Source organism: Pistacia vera, unplaced genomic scaffold (assembly GCF_008641045.1).
Source record: "Pistacia vera cultivar Batoury unplaced genomic scaffold, PisVer_v2 Contig106, whole genome shotgun sequence".
In the NCBI taxonomy this organism is placed as follows: domain Eukaryota; kingdom Viridiplantae; phylum Streptophyta; class Magnoliopsida; order Sapindales; family Anacardiaceae; genus Pistacia; species Pistacia vera.
The window spans coordinates 934,266-951,192 of record NW_022195093.1 but is presented as its reverse complement, the minus strand read 5'-3'; the positions used below and the strand labels follow the sequence as shown (position 1 = coordinate 951,192).

Genomic DNA, 16,927 nt, shown 5'->3' with positions numbered 1-16,927 from the left:
ATCGATCCAGTGGTGAAGAGTGTTAACAGGGAATCTTAATTAATTAGTATTAAAATTACAGGTTGACCTAATTAATTAAAGATTAAAATCAACCTAGATTGTTTATTCCTTAGAAGAATCTCTTAATACCTTCTTATAAAACTGACGTTTTAATTAACTTAATATATTATTCACTCAATCTTACAATGCCCATCCTCGCTTTCCCCCTGGCGGCTCGCCTCAAGAGAGCACAATTACGTTTTATTAATTTTTCGGTATTATATTTGGTTGTACTATAAAATCTATAACCTCAAAAATCCCTACATTGTGAAGTCAATAAGTTTAATTTTCATAATTTATTGCACATTTGATATGATTCTCATTATCAACGGTCCTTGGACAAGCTTCACACGATTCACTTCAAAGGGTCTTTTAAGTAATTGCAGCGTATAAATTTTGTAGATTTTGTCCCTTTCATGCATCATCACTTTGTCAAGGACCCCACATAATATCCTGCAATTGATATTTTTATTTGATATTAAAGATTTAAAAAATGAAAAGAAAAAAAACTTCTACCGTCCATATTATTGTACTACCTTTCATACTGCTATTTTTAAATAGGCACCGAAATATCTACAATGAAAGTTGTCATTTTCCTGAATTAATTATAAATTTATTTTCTTTCTTTGGTTTTAGGTTTTGGTGCCTAATTTAATTGGTAACTAGAGTTAATTGGTTTTAGCTTTATTTCTTCTTCAAACATGTACTGTAACTCATTTTCTTTCCAAGCCCGGCCCCCACATACACTTTCAACTTTAATCCAATGGCTATAAAACATAGATCATCACCATACCCACTACATCCTCATCAAAATTTCCCACATCTAATAATTCTCCAACAAAGGAACCATATCACAACCTTACAGCTAGGCCAAAAAGCAAAAGCATTGCTTGTTTGTCTTTACCAAATTATAGACGCTTTTGTTTTCATGTGGCCAAGGGGGGGCTTAAATACAAAGTAACCCAAGGGTTTTGGATAGTAACATATACACTCAAAATTTTGTAGACAAATCCTTGGGTCTACTTGTTACTATCCAAAACCCCTTGGGTATGTTGTTACTTAGGCCATACTAGGAGGGGGTAACTTAAGCCCTGTGCCGGGGGCCAATCCCAATCAACTTTATTTGCTAGCTCGTCGGTTCTTTTGAGTTTTGAAAGGTTAGTGATTTTCAAAGATATCTTTCGTTAAGCTTACTCTATTAATTCCAAATATATAAATATGACTGAAAATTATTAGTCATAATAGAGAGATGAGATATTTAGCACCGACCCATCACTTAAAATATAAACTATATCTAGGATATTATATAATTTATAAAAATCTTGGATCTATCAATGAGTGAAATTGGGTGCATCTCAAATTGCTACTCAATAAGAAGACGTTCATGAACCTTAGATTTATTTTTACCATATGATTATGAAAAGATTTAACTCCAAAAATTATTGAATATTAGAAATAAAAAGAAAAATGACTGAATCTTTGAATTTGGCTTCCAAAATGTAACTAAATTAAAATTAGAATTATGTACACACATGATGTAAAAACAAAATATAAATAGCTATATCACTATTGTTAACTTTATTTTATAAATATCTGATAATACAAATATCAAAAGGAAGGGCTAAAATCGAGATTTGCGTGGCTACACAATTTTTAAAATATCAAATGTGTTCAAAGAGGAGTTTGTATTTCCGAGCATTTTTTGCATCGTGGACTTATTACAAGAGGCCACGACTTCTTCATCCAAGATAAATCGCCATATCATACTCGTAGTTTAGCTCGTGATTTCAATTATTTCTCCCTCACTCCCCTCCACTCAGTCTCTAACAAAGAATCTCATCGTATATTCAGTTCATTTCTCGTTTAGACCTCCACTCATCTCTGGTAATTTACAATCTTTCATTTATCGATATAAATGCTTATTTGTCTCTATTTTCTTCTGTTAAAGTGAGCTTTCTACTTTCCTCTGTTTGTTTGCTGAGAAAATTTTTATTGCTCGTTTCTTCACTGTTGGCTAATGGAGAAAATATAAATTATTTATATTTATGAATGAGGTGGCTTCAGTGAAGCGAGTTCTTCAATGGTCTGAGCAACAAAATAAAGTACAATTTTCGCGGCAAACGAACTGATGTTTTATAATTCAATAGATTTTAAACTGATAATTATGATTCTGGAATTTCTTTTCATGAAATGAAATTTAATATCTCTATGATCTGTTTGGAGTTTTATATTCTTTGCCTTTTCTTTTCTTCTTTTCTTTTTAATTAATGACACTGTAGTTTGATTCTTTGATTTCTTCAGAACTAAGAAGTGTATCTTTTGTAAAGAATATGAGCAATAGCATCGGCCATAATTTGCTCCACAATAATTTGCTCTGTTCCACGGTTTTAGAGCATCAGAGCAAATTCAATTCGTCTGGCATTCCTGCCAACTCTTTGTATCAAGCTGCCTCTGTAAATCAGGCAGCGCGAAAGTCACCTGTATCCACGAAATTCTATGGGACCAGTTTGAACGTTAGGAATTCAAACTTGGCTGTGGGAAAGCGTCGCCCTGTTAGTATCATTCCATGTGCTACGTTAGCCATGGATCCGACTTTAGAGGTAATCTTTCGCATACTGGAATTGATGAATACTTCATACAGTTGAATTCTGAATTGTGTGAATATGCATTGTTCAAATTGATTTTTTGTTGTTGGATTCTGGATGGAATTTATTTCTATTCAATGTTGTTTTATAACATGGAAGAACTAAGATATTATTAGACCAAGACGAGGGAATTGTAACATAGATGAGGATGTTCTATTCAATTCGGTGTTGGTTAGGTTCTCCCTTGAGTAATTCGAGAAACTGAGGGAGCTTGATTACCATTTCATAACATTTGAAATGATTTTTATTGTGTAAACAAAATGGTGTCTTAGTGGGAATAACATAAATGCTACTAAGGCCATCTTTGCCCATTTGAAAGAACAGCAAAGTTCCTTAAAAATAAACTACCTCAACAATTTTTTATGTCAAATTTTCTTTTCCACAGGGTGCAATAAATTTCATCAATGCAGGAGTTTTCTCTTAGAATTATTTATTAGATGGTGGTTATCTTAGTTGTCGCAGAACGACTAAGCAAACTTTTGAATCAAAATTGTTTATATTTTGAAATTTTTATGATTAGTTCTGCATTTTCAAATCAGTTTTACCCATATTTTGAGCCACGTGTTAACTGATTGATTATTGAAACCAGTAGATAGTATTGCAGATTAAAAAGTCTGTCTGTGTGTGTCCTCAAATGCACAAGCTTGCACTTGTCTACAAGTTGTTGGTTTAGATAGTTCATTGGTTTGATAGACTCTTGCCTTGCAGCAGCTAGCAGGAAAATACAATCTTGAGGGTAATATTGAATTGCAGGTATGTGTTTCTACCCTACCCTAGGTACATGAGATGAGACTTTGCTCAGTGGAGTTAAGCTTTGGTACTTTAGCTCATAGTAAATCATGGCTGACACAAGTCTCATCTGTTAAACTGAGCAGGTTACTGTTGGTTCTTCCAATACAGGTTCTATGACAGAAGTAAATCTTCAGGTCTCATATGGTACCAATTCTTTACTTCTGCACTGGGGTGGGATACGTGATGGAAAGGAGTAAGTTCACATGCAGCTGCGAGTGATTTTTACTAATGTCCAGTTTTGAATTTTATATATATAAGCTCTAGTTTATTTTGCCAAGACAAGTTAATTTTGAGTTTTTGCTTTTACAATTTGAGAATTTTTTTCAATTTTGGCACTCTTTCTTTCTGTAGAAAGTGGGTACTGCCCTGTCGTCAGCCGGATGGAACCAAAAATTATAAAAACAGAGCTCTTAGAACTCCCTTTTCTAATGTAAGTACGAAAAAGCAACAAATTATTGATGAATGGCCTCTCATCTGACTGAAAATTCTTTTACTGATCTTTAAAGATAATTATCTTATTTCCTTATAATTTTTTTCTCCATAGTCTGGATCCAGTTCCTTCCTTAAACTAGAGATTGATGATCCTGCTATACAAGCTATAGAGTTTCTCATATTTGATGAAGGCCAGAATAAGTGGTAAGCTTTCAATACATTTGTTTTTGCAATGTTTGTAACTTGAATATGGGCTAATTGCAACCAATTTCCAAAAAAAAAAAAAAAAAAAAAAATTCCAGGTTTAAAAACAATGGTACAAACTTTCATGTAAAGTTACCTATGAGAAAGGAGTTGCTTCAAAATATTTCAGTTCCTGAAGATCTCGTTCAGGTTCAAGCATATCTGAGGTGGGAAAGAAAGGGTAAGCAGATGTATTCCCCTGAACAGCAGAAGGTAAATGCTAATTGTTGTCTTATATATGTGTGTATAGAAAGAAATAATTTGTTCATAACTTTAAAGATTTTTTTTTTTTTTTTTTTAAAAATGGTGCTTAATGTTGTCATTTAACTTGATGTTGATCTTTCTGTTTTCCTTGGTTTGCATGCTCAAGTGTACTCCATTCCCATTGTTTGACCCTTACTAATATGTTAACCTGGTTTTGACTTTTTCTTGAAATTTTGTGTTCCATGTTTTGGTGGAAAAATTAACATCTAAGCGATCAGCATGCTATATTCCCAGTAGCAGCCAACTATGAATGATATCCTTAATTAAAATGTGTATTCACTGGGGAGGAGCAATTCATTTTCCTTCTTTTGATAGGGAGCAATTAGGATGCTACATCTGAAAAGTGTATAAACTTATACCCTTTTGAATATACTATACTGCAGTCTTGAGTAATTGGTGTCTAACCTTATATTTGGGGGAAAAATTCATGCTTCTTCACTATTTCCTTGATGCTTCATTTTAGTTTCTTGTGGAACAACTGTAGGAGAGAGTGAAATAGAATTTCATCTTTACAGTCCTAAGCAATATGCTTATGATAATTCCTTGGATTTAGTTTTGGAGCTTTGCATATGTTTCTAGTCATAAGGTGCATTTTGCATTGTCATAGGAGGAATATGAAGCAGCTCGCTTTGAGCTTTTGGAGGAAGTTGCGAGGGGTACTTCCATTGAGGACCTGCGAGCAAATTTAACAAGAAAAAGTGACAGACATGAAACCAAGGGTCCATCTATCCATGAAATGAATAACAAGATACCTGAGGAGCTTGTACAAATACAATCTTATATACGATGGGAGAAAGCTGGGAAGCCCAATTATTCTTCAGACCAACAGCTTGTAAATTTCCAATCTCTTTTTATGTAATTGTTTTCAGCAGTTATTTTACTGTAAAGGACTTACAGTTAAGCAAATGGATTTTATTTAATTTCTTATTTTTGATAGTTAAGTTATTATAGTATCTAGTCATTGCTTGTACTTGATGCTTATTGGAATATTGTTCTTTCCATAATTAGCGGGAATTTGAGGAAGCAAGAAAAGAGTTGCAATCTGAACTAGATAAAGGTGTTTCTCTGGATGAAATACGTAACAAGATTACCAAAGGAGAGATACAGACTAAGGTCTCAGATCAACTTAAAAGTAAAAGATATTTTAGTGCTGAAAGGATTCAACGGAAGAAGAGGGACTTAATGCAGCTTCTCAATAAACATTTATCCAAAACTGTGGGTGAAACGGAGATTTCAGTTGAGCCAAAAGCATTGACACAAGTTGAACTTTTCATCAAGGCAAAGGAAGAACAGGATGGTGATTCTGTTGTCAACAAGAAAACTTACAAGCTTGCTGATAAGGAGCTTATGGTGAGATACGATGTTTTATTGATGCTGGTCTCTGCGACTCCATCACTTTTTTACCTTGCAAGAAGAATTCTAATGTTCAATCTCTTAACATATTTAAAAGGTACTTGTAACCAAGCCTGCTGGCAAAACGAGGATTTACTTAGCTACAGATTTCACGGAGCCAGTCACCCTTCACTGGGCATTATCTAAAAGGGCTGGAGAATGGTTGGTAAGAATCTTTAAAATTTCCAATGATATCTATCATCCTGCAGAAGACATTACATTTTTCTTTTCATATAAATCATGGTTGTCTTTTATGTGCATTAGTTATATGAGATGTATGGATGTGTTTCAGGCTCCATCTTCAAGTGTATTGCCTCCAGGTTCAGTTTCTCTAAAAGAAGCAGCTGAAACACAATTAACAACAAGCCCCCTTGCTGATCTTCCTTATCAGGTGTGCAAAATGTGATTTCATTTTACATGCCTTGGGACCATGAAGTCTTACATTAAACGAAACTTACATGGAAATAACATATTCTTTTATCTCAAACATCACTCATATCCTCCATTCAATTTTCAGGTCCAATCCTTTGAGATAGAGGTTGAAGATGGAAGTTTTGTTGGAATGCCATTTGTCCTTTTGTCTAATGGAAATTGGATAAAGAACAAAGGCTCAGATTTTTATGTTGACCTTTGCTATAAATCTAAGCAAGTCCAAAAGGTGCTCAGGTTTCTTGTTATGTGGCCAATTTAGTTCACTTGTATCTTTCTCGTGTCCTATCTGCTAGATTTGAAGATTCTTAACTGAATTTCTTGATTAAAGGATGCTGGTGATGGCAAGGGTACTGCTAAAGCTTTGTTGGATAAAATAGCAGAGAAGGAGAGTGAAGCACAGAAGTCTTTTATGCACCGGTTAGTAATCTGCTGGGTTCCATATTCTGAGCTCATGGATTTTATATCATTATCATTGCCAAATTTTAGTATATTGTATATATACTAGACCTAGAATGAGAACCTGTGAGTATATATTTGTGTGTCTGTAATTGAAACCATAATGGATCATACCTCGAGGGGCTACTGACATATTTATAACAAATGATAAAGCGGTATAAAGGGAAAGGTATTACAAAACTTCGTTTGTTGACTATCGGTTTGAAGTAATAAGTCACAGTTCCCTTCTTCTTTTAGGTTTAACATTGCAGCAGATTTAGTGGAACAAGCAAAAGATGCTGGCGAATTGGGTTTTGCAGCGATCTTGGTGTGGATGAGGTTTATGGCCACTAGGCAGCTCATATGGAATAAAAACTACAATGTCAAGCCACGGTATGGATGAGCTAAACTGACTCCAATTTTTCTTAATGTATGCAGCACTTATGTACTTAGGTGACAAATTATCATCATAAAAGGCTTGGCAAATCAGATTGATTATTCACCAACTTGCCAACTGAACTCTTAATGTTTTTCACTATTGATTCTTTTATGCACATTTTTCTAGCAAAATAAATGGGTTGGCTTTTCTTCTATGAACAAGTTTCCATTCTCTAAATGTTGACTGCAACTGTAACTGTGTTTTTTTAAGTGACATATAATTGTTGTTTACCTCCTTGACACAGTGAGATCAGTAAAGCCCAGGATAGGCTTACAGACTTGCTCCAGAATATCTACACAAGTCATCCAGAGTATAGAGAACTTTTGCGGATGATTATGTCTACTGTTGGCCGTGGAGGTGAAGGGGATGTGGGACAGCGGATTCGTGATGAAATCTTGGTTATCCAGGTCACATTACTTGTTACTTTCTCTTTCCTGCTGTATACCTTCTATTTATTTTCTTCTGCACGTGATAGGTTGGAATAATGTGAACTATTATTTGTGATTTCAGAGAAACAATGATTGCAAGGGTGCAATGATGGAGGAATGGCATCAGAAATTGCATAATAACACTAGTCCTGATGATGTTATTATCTGTCAGGTATCACAAATTTGAATTTAGGTGTACTTCTTTAATAGCTTCGCACACTAAAGTTCTTTACCAAAGAACATCCTTGCAGGCTTTAATGGATTATATTAAAAGTGACATGGACATCAGTGTTTACTGGAAGACTTTGAATGAGAATGGCATTACAAAAGAGCGCCTTTTAAGTTATGATCGTGCCATCCATTCTGAGCCAAATTTTAGAAGAGACCAGAAGGATAGTCTTTTGCGTGATCTTGGAAACTACATGAGAACTTTGAAGGTTGGTTGCTTAAACTTTTGTGGCCAAAATTGCATGTTCTGTTAAGTTTTATATAAATCCTGTTTTGCAAGAAACCTGCGGCTGGTTCATTTTCATTCATATGTATGATTTTGCTACATATTAAATGCTAAATAGGCCTACCTTATGCATTTTCTTCTTACATAAGATGAAGGATTCTTGTGAAGTGGTTATTAGTTAGTCAGTTATAATTGAGAGATGTGTTAAAGAAAACCGAATAGCACACAAACAACATAGGCATATGGGTGGACCTAGGAATTAACTTTATGGGGTTCTAATTCAAAAATATATAGAATATATATATGGGAAAGTAGATGAGTGGGGTCATATATAGAAACATTAATACAAAATCAATATGGTCAAAACAAAAAAACCTAGAGCAATTAATGGATTTTTTGTGAGTGGGGTCACCAGCCCCCACTTACTTATATTTAGGTCCGCCCTTGCATAGAGATGATTGTGTCCAAAGGAAGGTGCTAGAGGTTTCCATTTTGTTTGTGATTAAAAAGAATATATTTTTAACTAAAATAATCTTCTGATCTCAAGTGAAGTTCCTTTGATTCCTGTCACTTCAATTATAAAATATTAATTGGCATATATGATAATTTGGCCCTGTTTTGATTTATATTTAGGCGGTTCATTCAGGTGCAGATCTTGAGTCTGCTATCACGAATTGCATGGGCTACAGATCTGAGGTAATGTCAGAATTTCACTGAAGTTGCAAAACATGACGTGTTATTCTTAGAATTTGATAGGACTTTTAATTCTCTTCAGGGTAAAGGCTTCATGGTTGGGGTGCAGATAAACCCTATACCGAACTTGCCATCAGGATTCCCGGTAATATTTTTTAACTTTATTTTTTTCATAATTGTGACTCAAAGTATCATTTGCATGTGAGGGTTGTGAAAACCAGTTGTAAATTTGACATATCTTCATAACAGGAATTGCTTCAATTTGTTCTAGAACATGTCGAAGATAGAAATGTAGAAGCACTGCTTGAGGTATGTCATGTGAAACTTTTGATTCTAAAATTGTAATTACTGCTCTCATTGATGTTCTATCATTGCCTTATATCTAATTCAATCTTTAACACAGGGTTTGCTGGAGGCTCGGCAAGAGATTCGGCCATTACTTTCCAAGTCTAATGATCGTCTGAAGGATCTGTTATTTTTGGATATTGCACTTGAGTCCACTGTTAGGACAGCAATTGAAAGAGGATACGAGGAATTGAACAATGCTGGACCAGAGGTACTTCCAGTTGATAACATAACTGCGTTTTCTCATATCTATTTCTGTATCTTCCTAATACTTATTATTATTTACTGACTGGTATCTGGTTTTGTATGCGTTAAACTTGATTTTCTCCATAACAGCCTGTTTATATACATTGCAGAAAATTATGAGCTTCATCTCTCTGGTTCTTGAAAATCTTGCCCTTTCATCAGATGACAATGAGGATTTCCTTTTCTGTTTGAAGGTAAACTTTTTCTCATTTTCTTTAATCCTGTTCACTACTTTAGAAATTCATAAAGGTAAAGCACCTGGCATATTTAGAAAACGAAGCAATTGTGGTGACAATCATGTCATCCATCCACCTACATGAGGCTGCTGCCATAATTATGCGTATACCTTAATATTGAAATTTAGCAATCACTACATCTGACTGTTATGAGTGTCCTAAATGGGAACTGACATGAATGCTAGGTTCTTTCTATCTTTGTTTTGGTTGTTTATGATTTTTTACTTGGTTTCTTGTTGGGGTCTGTCATGACATATGATTCATCTTGTTTATGTTGCTGAATAAGAATCTGATTTTGCTGCATCCATTTCATTCACCTTGACATATTTTTCTTGTGGAACACAAAAAAGTACATTCTTAACCACATTAGAACCCAGGTGGCAAGGGGGTTTCAGGACAGTAAAATTAAGTTTGCAAGCCAGTAGCAGTAACTATGCCTAAGATATTCTGCATCTCTGCTGTTTTATTTGGGTTAAGCAAAATATAACTGCTGTAATGGGACCATACCTGTGAAAATGCCAAAGGAAATATTAATTCATTACTGTATTTTGCAACATAGTACCATGAGACTATGTGGATTACAAATCATTTGATTTATATGTACTTAAAGAAGCCTATTTGGTTTATAATCTTACCAGTGACAGTCATGATATCAAACCCAGAGCTACCTTCACTACCAAACAAGTATTTATTGCGTCATTAGATTTGTTTTGACATGCATTTTGATGCTATCATGGTTGAACTTAATTTATAAATCAAAATGGACTCAAGCCGTTATAGCGTAATAACATGCTTTACCTCAGTATTTTTCAAATAGGCAGTGTCACCGGTTCATTCATTAAAAGTTGAACAAAGAATTCCAAAATATTTTGTCATCCATATCTGTCAGCATACTACATTGTCTTGATTTTCCAGATTATTGATACTTCATTTCAGTTGTTTAATACCACTTCCTTTCTGTATGTAGGGATGGAATGAAGCTTTAGGCATGTCCAAGGGTAAAAGTGATCATTGGGCACTATATGCAAAATCAGTTCTTGATAGAACTCGCCTTTCACTTGCCAGCAAGGCTGACTGGTACCAGAGAGTGTTGCAACCGTCAGCAGAGTATCTTGGATCTTTACTAAGTGTTGACCACTGGGCTGTATGTGATATATAGCTTTAAGCACACAACTTTCTCTTTCGTATTATGTTTTGTGTAGCTACTATGCTTTTGATCTCATTACCATATAAGAAAAGGATAAAATAATCTCGATTTATCACTTTTGCAGGTGGATATATTTACAGAGGAAATGATTCGTGCTGGATCAGCTGCAGCTTTATCCTTACTTCTTAATCGACTTGATCCAGTTCTTCGCAAGACAGCTAATCTTGGAAGGTTGGTACATTATTATTGGCTTATGAACTGACTCTAGCCAAAACCTTAGAAAGTTAGAAATGTTAATTGCTGTTACTGATAATGGAATAAATTGAATTGAAGTTAGTTTTGTATAACAACCCTTAGAAAGTTAGAAATGTTAATTGCTGTTACTGATAATGGAATAATTTGAATTGAAGTTAGTGTTATATAACAAGTATTGGACATAAGATTGTGTTCTTGTTCCAGATAGTAATCTTCTAACTCAACTTTGCTCGCCTGGAACAGTTGGCAGGTTATCAGCCCAGTTGAAGTTGTTGGATATGTTGCTGTTGTGGATGAATTGCTTACTGTACAGGATAAATCTTATGATCGGCCTACAATTTTAGTGGCAAGGCATGTAAGAGGAGAGGAAGAAATACCTGATGGTACAGTTGCTGTGTTGACACCTGATATGCCAGATGTGCTATCACATGTTTCAGTGCGAGCAAGAAATAGCAAGGTAATCAACTACTTTTTGAATTTTTTGTCTGCATTTTTACAGTTTAGATGGGTGACTTTCTTTTGGTTGGTAAATTGTTACTTACAGGTTTGCTTTGCTACATGCTTTGATCCCAATATTTTGGCTGAGTTCCAAGCAAATGAAGGGAAAATGTTGCGCCTAAAACCTACATCTGCAGATGTAGCATATAGGTATTTCTATTTGCAATTTTGTGCTGGAAATGGTTATATGCACTGTAATGAACCGGAGAAATTAGGAAATTGAGTTCAATTCGCTGATAACTTTCCCCTACTGCTTTTTTCAACCTGTAAACTTGCATAAATAAAAATAAATGAAATTTAATCTTGTTTTCTTCTTCGTCTTTTATCTCAGTGAGGTGAAGGACAGTGAGCTAGTAGATTCAAGTTCAGCTAAACTGAAAGAAGATGGTCCTTCTTCAATAACTTTGGTCAAAAAGCAATTTGCTGGTAGATATGCCATAACGTCTGAGGAGTTCACAAACGAAATGGTTAGCTTTACAAACTCTGATTTTGTTTTTCATAAAAAAAGAAATAATAGAGGAAAAATCTTATACTGTCTTTTTGGATATGTAATGGAGTGAAAAGATCAGAAAAAATTTCAAGTAAAGTTCTTCAAAATATGCATAATTTGCGAGGAATCATTTCTGCAGGTTGGTGCTAAATCCCGTAATATAGCATATCTAAAAGGAAAAGTACCATCTTGGATTGGGATTCCGACATCTGTTGCCCTACCGTTTGGAGTATTTGAGAAGGTTCTTTCAGATGATATAAATCAGGTAATTGACATCTCTGAAATCTAAAATATCTAATGTTCTGAGAATACAATTTCTTAATCAGAACCATGTAATTAGTTATCTTCTGGGGATAACAGTTTATGTAAATCTAGCACTGAGAAATCTGATTTTATATTTGCATTTTGTAGTTTAGTCTATCTTGGACTTTGTTCAGATGCTTAATTTGTAGTAAGATTGAGAGAAAGATTTATAAGAGCATATGTTGGAGACGCAGCTCTATGTTTAATAATTGCAGTGAACAAGTTAAAAATACTACTAGGATAATTGTGTACAGCTGTCCTGATATCTACTTCGTATCAACTTCTAAATAGTGATGAAATGATTTTTTGCTTTGTCTGATGGATATTCTCTCTTCCTCAATTGGCAGGCAGTGGCTGAGAAGTTGCTACTATTGAAGAAAAAGTTAGGAGAAGATGATTATAGTGCTCTCAGAGAGATTCGTGAGACAGTTTTACAGCTGGAGGCACCATCCCCATTGGTATGTCATGTTGATCGCAAGGGATGATTTATATTTTCTTAACAACAATTTGTATAGATGACTATAATTCTAGGCAAGTATATCTTATATACTTGATATATAATTGCCTAGAACAATATTATTAGGCGGCAATATACATGTGAGCCTTGTGTGAGGAGATTTTCCTTAAACGTTTCATCTCTCCTCCCTCCTACCAAAGCAAAGGTGGAATGCTGATTGGCTCTATTTGGTGCTATAATCATTTATAGAATATGTATTTAAATTCATTACTTTCTTTGGTTGCCAAAGGCCCTGGATAGGGCAGAACAAGGGAAAATTAATTTACATGACAAAATAGTAGTTTGTGATTGAGGTTTAGCTAAGTCGAGGGTTGACACAACCCAGAATAGAGCCTGCTGTTACATAGATCTCCCACATAACTTCATGGTGTCCAAAAATCATTTATCTTTTTTGTTTCTTGGTAAACATAGAAATTAGTGCTTCCATCAGAAAATCTGTGGGGATCTTCTGGAAGATTTAATTGAACTGATAACTTATAAGTCTGAGTTGTTTCAGGTGCAAGAACTGAAGACCAAGATGAAAAGTTCTGGAATGCCTTGGCCTGGTGATGAAGGTGAGCAGAGATGGGAGCAAGCATGGATGGCTATAAAAAAGGTATAGTGCTTTGCCTGCATGGAAGAAGAATATAAATTCGGACATCACACTTAACTCAGTTAAAGTATTCTAATTTCCATATCCTAATGTTCTGCATGCTTGCATTCCAGGTTTGGGCTTCAAAATGGAATGAGAGAGCCTACTTCAGCACAAGAAAAGTGAAATTAGATCATGATTATCTCTGCATGGCTGTCCTGGTTCAGGAAGTAATCAATGCTGATTATGCTTTTGTCATCCACACAACTAATCCATCTTCAGGAGACTCATCAGAGATATATGCCGAGGTATTTTATTTTAGCGTGTTTTCCCTACTGGTCTACAAAGTAATCCGTCAGGAGTGAAAAAAAAAAAGGATTAATTTATTGCTCCCTTCTTGGATTAGGTGGTGAAGGGACTTGGAGAAACTTTAGTTGGAGCTTATCCGGGCCGCTCTATGAGTTTTGTCACCAAGAAAAGCAATTTGAATGCTCCTCAGGTAAACCATCTTCATTTTAGAGCTGAGAATGCACATGAAGGATATGTAATATGGAACTACTTGCTTGGCTTGTTTGATCTTTAAGAGCTGTTTGTTTCCCTATCAAATTTGTAACACAAAACATGAAACTGTTGCATGAAGAATGCAATGGTTTTGTTCATCATTATGTAGAATGAGAAACACAGCAGCACAATTTTTTGCCGTTTGTTCTAAGTGTTGACAAATTTCAGGTTTTGGGTTATCCCAGCAAACCCATTGGACTCTTTATAAGACGATCTATCATCTTTCGGTCTGATTCCAACGGTGAAGATCTAGAAGGTTATGCTGGGGCAGGACTTTATGATAGGTAAATTCCTAAATTCTTCCACTGACAAGGGCAGGTATAGAGAGCTTTTATAATAGTCGTGTTATTTTTTCCAAAGCTAATGTGTGATGCTGTCTCATCTTTCAAATAAATAATGTTCATGAAATCTCATGTTTTGCATTCTGTTACCTTAAACTTCAATGCTAATTTAAACTTCTCTCTATGCAGTGTGCCTATGGATGAAGAGGAGAAAGTTGTGCTTGATTACTCATCTGATCCTCTAATCATGGATGGCAACTTTCGACAATCAATCCTCTCTTCCATTGGTCGTGCAGGACATGAAATTGAGGAACTCTATGGAACTCCACAAGACATTGAAGGCGTCATTAAGGAAGGGAAACTTTACGTCGTCCAGACAAGACCTCAGATGTGACACCACTTATTATTGTTCTTTCAGCCGTTTTATTTTTCCTGGTGAGACTTTGTTAATGAAAAAGCTATACCAGCGAACAAACTAATAATAAGGAATAGAGGGCAACCTAAAAGAAATAAAATTTATAGGGATTATTTATATAGGAGATAATATTTGGTGGGGGAAATAAACTTATACAACTGAATCACATGTATGATTCATTTGTAAATGTAACCCGGAATGCCGGGATGCTTTTCTTTTAAGAAAGACTGCTGTATATAAATATAATTCGCTTGTGCAGCGAACCTAACACGAGGGTTGGAGTTACAAGATTTTTAGTTGTTCTTTCTTTTCAAACCTCTGTTATTTAAGTTATATCGACTTGGTTTAATGATACACACCAATCCATATAACATATTTGGTGTTGAAAATTTTAATCGGAACTTTTTGACGTTGAAGTTTTAACAAAGTTGTGGGATATTAGTAGTGCCTAATGAGCTTCTTCAAGAAGTATCAACATCAAAATACCATGAACATGAACCGTCAAATTATAGATTCTTAAATTAAAGCATAGGTCTTAACATACCAGAGATATCCAAATAAGATGATGAAGAGAGGTATTTTCAATATGAAAATTATTTAAGCTTATTCTATAAGCATGAACATGCATTTTGCTGTTGATATTTCTGGATATGACAAGAGTTTACAAACTGATAATTCATTTCTTAGGTCGGACATCCCTCCGCACTGAATCGTGAAACATTCATCCACACTTCATTCAGACGACCGGTAAGGTGACGGGAAGCATTGTACTGAGCAATTGTGTAGGAAGTTTTATCTTGTGGAGCTGTTGTGTTCCCACTGAAGTATTTATTGAGGCTATCAGCAAGAGCTTCAGCTTCTTTATTAACGTTATCATCCTTGGCGAATCCGGTAAAATTCCTGACGGCTACACAGTGACTTCTCCACTCGTCAATCTGTATATTCAGTTCGGATTTAGGCTGTGGAGGAGATCTATTAACAGGCAGATACATTCTCACAAAATATGCAGAACCATCTGCCAGTGGGCTGACACTTGTTAAGACAGGAGCCGTCACTGCAAATTGAGAAGCGTCGAGATTAGCTCCATGAATGTATTGATACAACCTGGTGAACAATAATGTGATCAATTTAATTATATAGAGACAAATGATTTTATAAATAAAATCTGAAGTAGAGATTTAAAACACATAAGATTATAGAGGTCAAGGAAATTAACCTGTGAAAGCCTGCTTTGGTTGAGTTGAGGAAGGAAGTTCCACGGACAAAAGCAGAGACCCACCAGGATTCTTTATAGAGTCTGATCTGAAAATCAGAATCTGAGTGAATCACGGTGTATTGTGGGGATTCAACTGCATGAACTGACAGCACGATGTTATTAGTATTCAGGTAGACAAAACATGCAAGAAGAAGAATTGAGACCACAGGAAACTCCATCTTGGTAGTTTTTGTGATAAATGAAAATGCTAATAATGGTTTTGGCTTAGGTTTATATAAGCAAGACAAACAGTCCGCAACAGGAACTGGAGTATGGTGCTATATTTATAAGCAAAGATGAGACATGAGTTGCTGAAATTGGTAGTAAATGCACGTAGCAATAATCTGGTGATAAAACCTGAACCTGATACTTGTGGAAGTTGAACATTACGTCAGTCAACAAATTGAGCAACGCTGACCATAAGTGTTCAGGTGCAACTGCCTGCTTTTTCCACCACCATCTCATGATCTTTACATTTTATACATCACAGATTTTTATATAAGATTAATCTAAAGAGGGTTTAAATAAGATTAATCTAAAGGGTTTTCAGATTACATCACAGATTTTTATATAAGATTAATCTAAACTGGGTTTAAAAGTGTTTTTAGCAACATAGGGGAAGATTTTCATAAAATACCCCGAGGTTTGCCTATAGGGGGCGTTTGGTTGGGGTTTATGTGGGATTACTGAGGTAATGTCATCTTATATTACTTGATTATCATGTTTGGTTGTCAAGTAATATAAGATATCAGTTATCTTCAAGTACCAATAATGATTACTATTGGTAATATGGGAGGTAATCTGATTATCTCTATTTTCTTAGGTATTTTGAAATTATAAGGGTTATCATTTTTTGTTATATTTTTATCCCTTATTAATAAAAAATTTGGACAATAATACCCCTACTTTAAAACAAATTTACATTAATATCCTATTTCAATTTTACCCCTGTTAATTAAAATTTTGGACAATAATGTCCTTATATTTAAAATAATTTATAGACCACTACTGCCGTCAAGCCACCACCACTATCACCCAGCCACCACTGCCGGCTAGCCAACCACCATGGGTCGCCGCCGGAAAATCACCGGAGTCCCCAAAAAAGAACGAGATTCGGTG

General features: G+C 35.1%; 2 protein-coding genes across 3 annotated transcripts; one reads left to right on the top strand and one right to left on the bottom strand.

Annotated features, from left to right (window-relative positions):
* The first annotated feature begins 1,733 nt into the window (after positions 1 to 1,733).
* LOC116129406 (alpha-glucan water dikinase, chloroplastic) lies at positions 1,734 to 14,868 on the top strand. 2 transcript variants are annotated; one of them, XM_031415157.1, is made up of 34 exons: positions 1,734 to 1,923; positions 2,341 to 2,639; positions 3,396 to 3,437; positions 3,560 to 3,669; positions 3,828 to 3,906; positions 4,021 to 4,112; positions 4,211 to 4,364; positions 5,023 to 5,247; positions 5,424 to 5,765; positions 5,866 to 5,973; positions 6,100 to 6,198; positions 6,325 to 6,465; positions 6,568 to 6,656; positions 6,933 to 7,067; positions 7,358 to 7,520; positions 7,624 to 7,713; positions 7,793 to 7,978; positions 8,629 to 8,691; positions 8,771 to 8,833; positions 8,938 to 8,997; positions 9,092 to 9,244; positions 9,390 to 9,473; positions 10,483 to 10,659; positions 10,787 to 10,893; positions 11,161 to 11,374; positions 11,462 to 11,565; positions 11,747 to 11,882; positions 12,045 to 12,170; positions 12,556 to 12,666; positions 13,222 to 13,320; positions 13,431 to 13,604; positions 13,703 to 13,795; positions 14,026 to 14,141; positions 14,328 to 14,868. In XM_031415157.1, the coding sequence occupies exons 2-34, from the start codon at positions 2,370 to 2,372 to the stop codon at positions 14,530 to 14,532; spliced, it is 4,410 nt and encodes a 1,469-aa protein (XP_031271017.1). In that variant the 5' UTR covers positions 1,734 to 1,923; positions 2,341 to 2,369; the 3' UTR covers positions 14,533 to 14,868. The 2 variants fall into 2 exon arrangements, with proteins under 2 accessions (XP_031271017.1, XP_031271011.1); XM_031415151.1 differs by having other exon boundaries at positions 3,393 to 3,437.
* A 223-nt stretch (positions 14,869 to 15,091) lies between these two features.
* On the bottom strand, positions 15,092 to 16,027 carry LOC116130376 (heme-binding protein 2-like). The gene is made up of 2 exons (XM_031416121.1): positions 15,770 to 16,027; positions 15,092 to 15,657 (listed from the first exon to the last, which is right to left on the bottom strand). Exons 1-2 carry the CDS (start codon positions 15,985 to 15,987, stop codon positions 15,237 to 15,239), a joined length of 639 nt encoding a protein of 212 aa, XP_031271981.1. The 5' UTR covers positions 15,988 to 16,027; the 3' UTR covers positions 15,092 to 15,236.
* Between the last annotated feature and the right edge of the window lie 900 nt (positions 16,028 to 16,927).

Bases quoted from the DNA above. Each gene is read 5' to 3' on its own strand.
- LOC116129406 (XM_031415151.1), top strand. From the start codon at position 2,370: ATGAGCAATAGCATCGGCCATAATTTGCTCCACAATAATTTGCTCTGT. The intron at 5,974-6,099 runs GTAAGAATCTTT...GATGTGTTTCAG, and splicing joins AAAGGGCTGGAGAATGGTTG to GCTCCATCTTCAAGTGTATT. The intron at 7,521-7,623 runs GTCACATTACTT...TTGTGATTTCAG, and splicing joins ATGAAATCTTGGTTATCCAG to AGAAACAATGATTGCAAGGG.
- LOC116130376 (XM_031416121.1), bottom strand. From the start codon at position 15,987: ATGGAGTTTCCTGTGGTCTCAATTCTTCTTCTTGCATGTTTTGTCTAC. The intron at 15,658-15,769 runs GTTAATTTCCTT...ATTGTTCACCAG, and splicing joins ACCAAAGCAGGCTTTCACAG to GTTGTATCAATACATTCATG.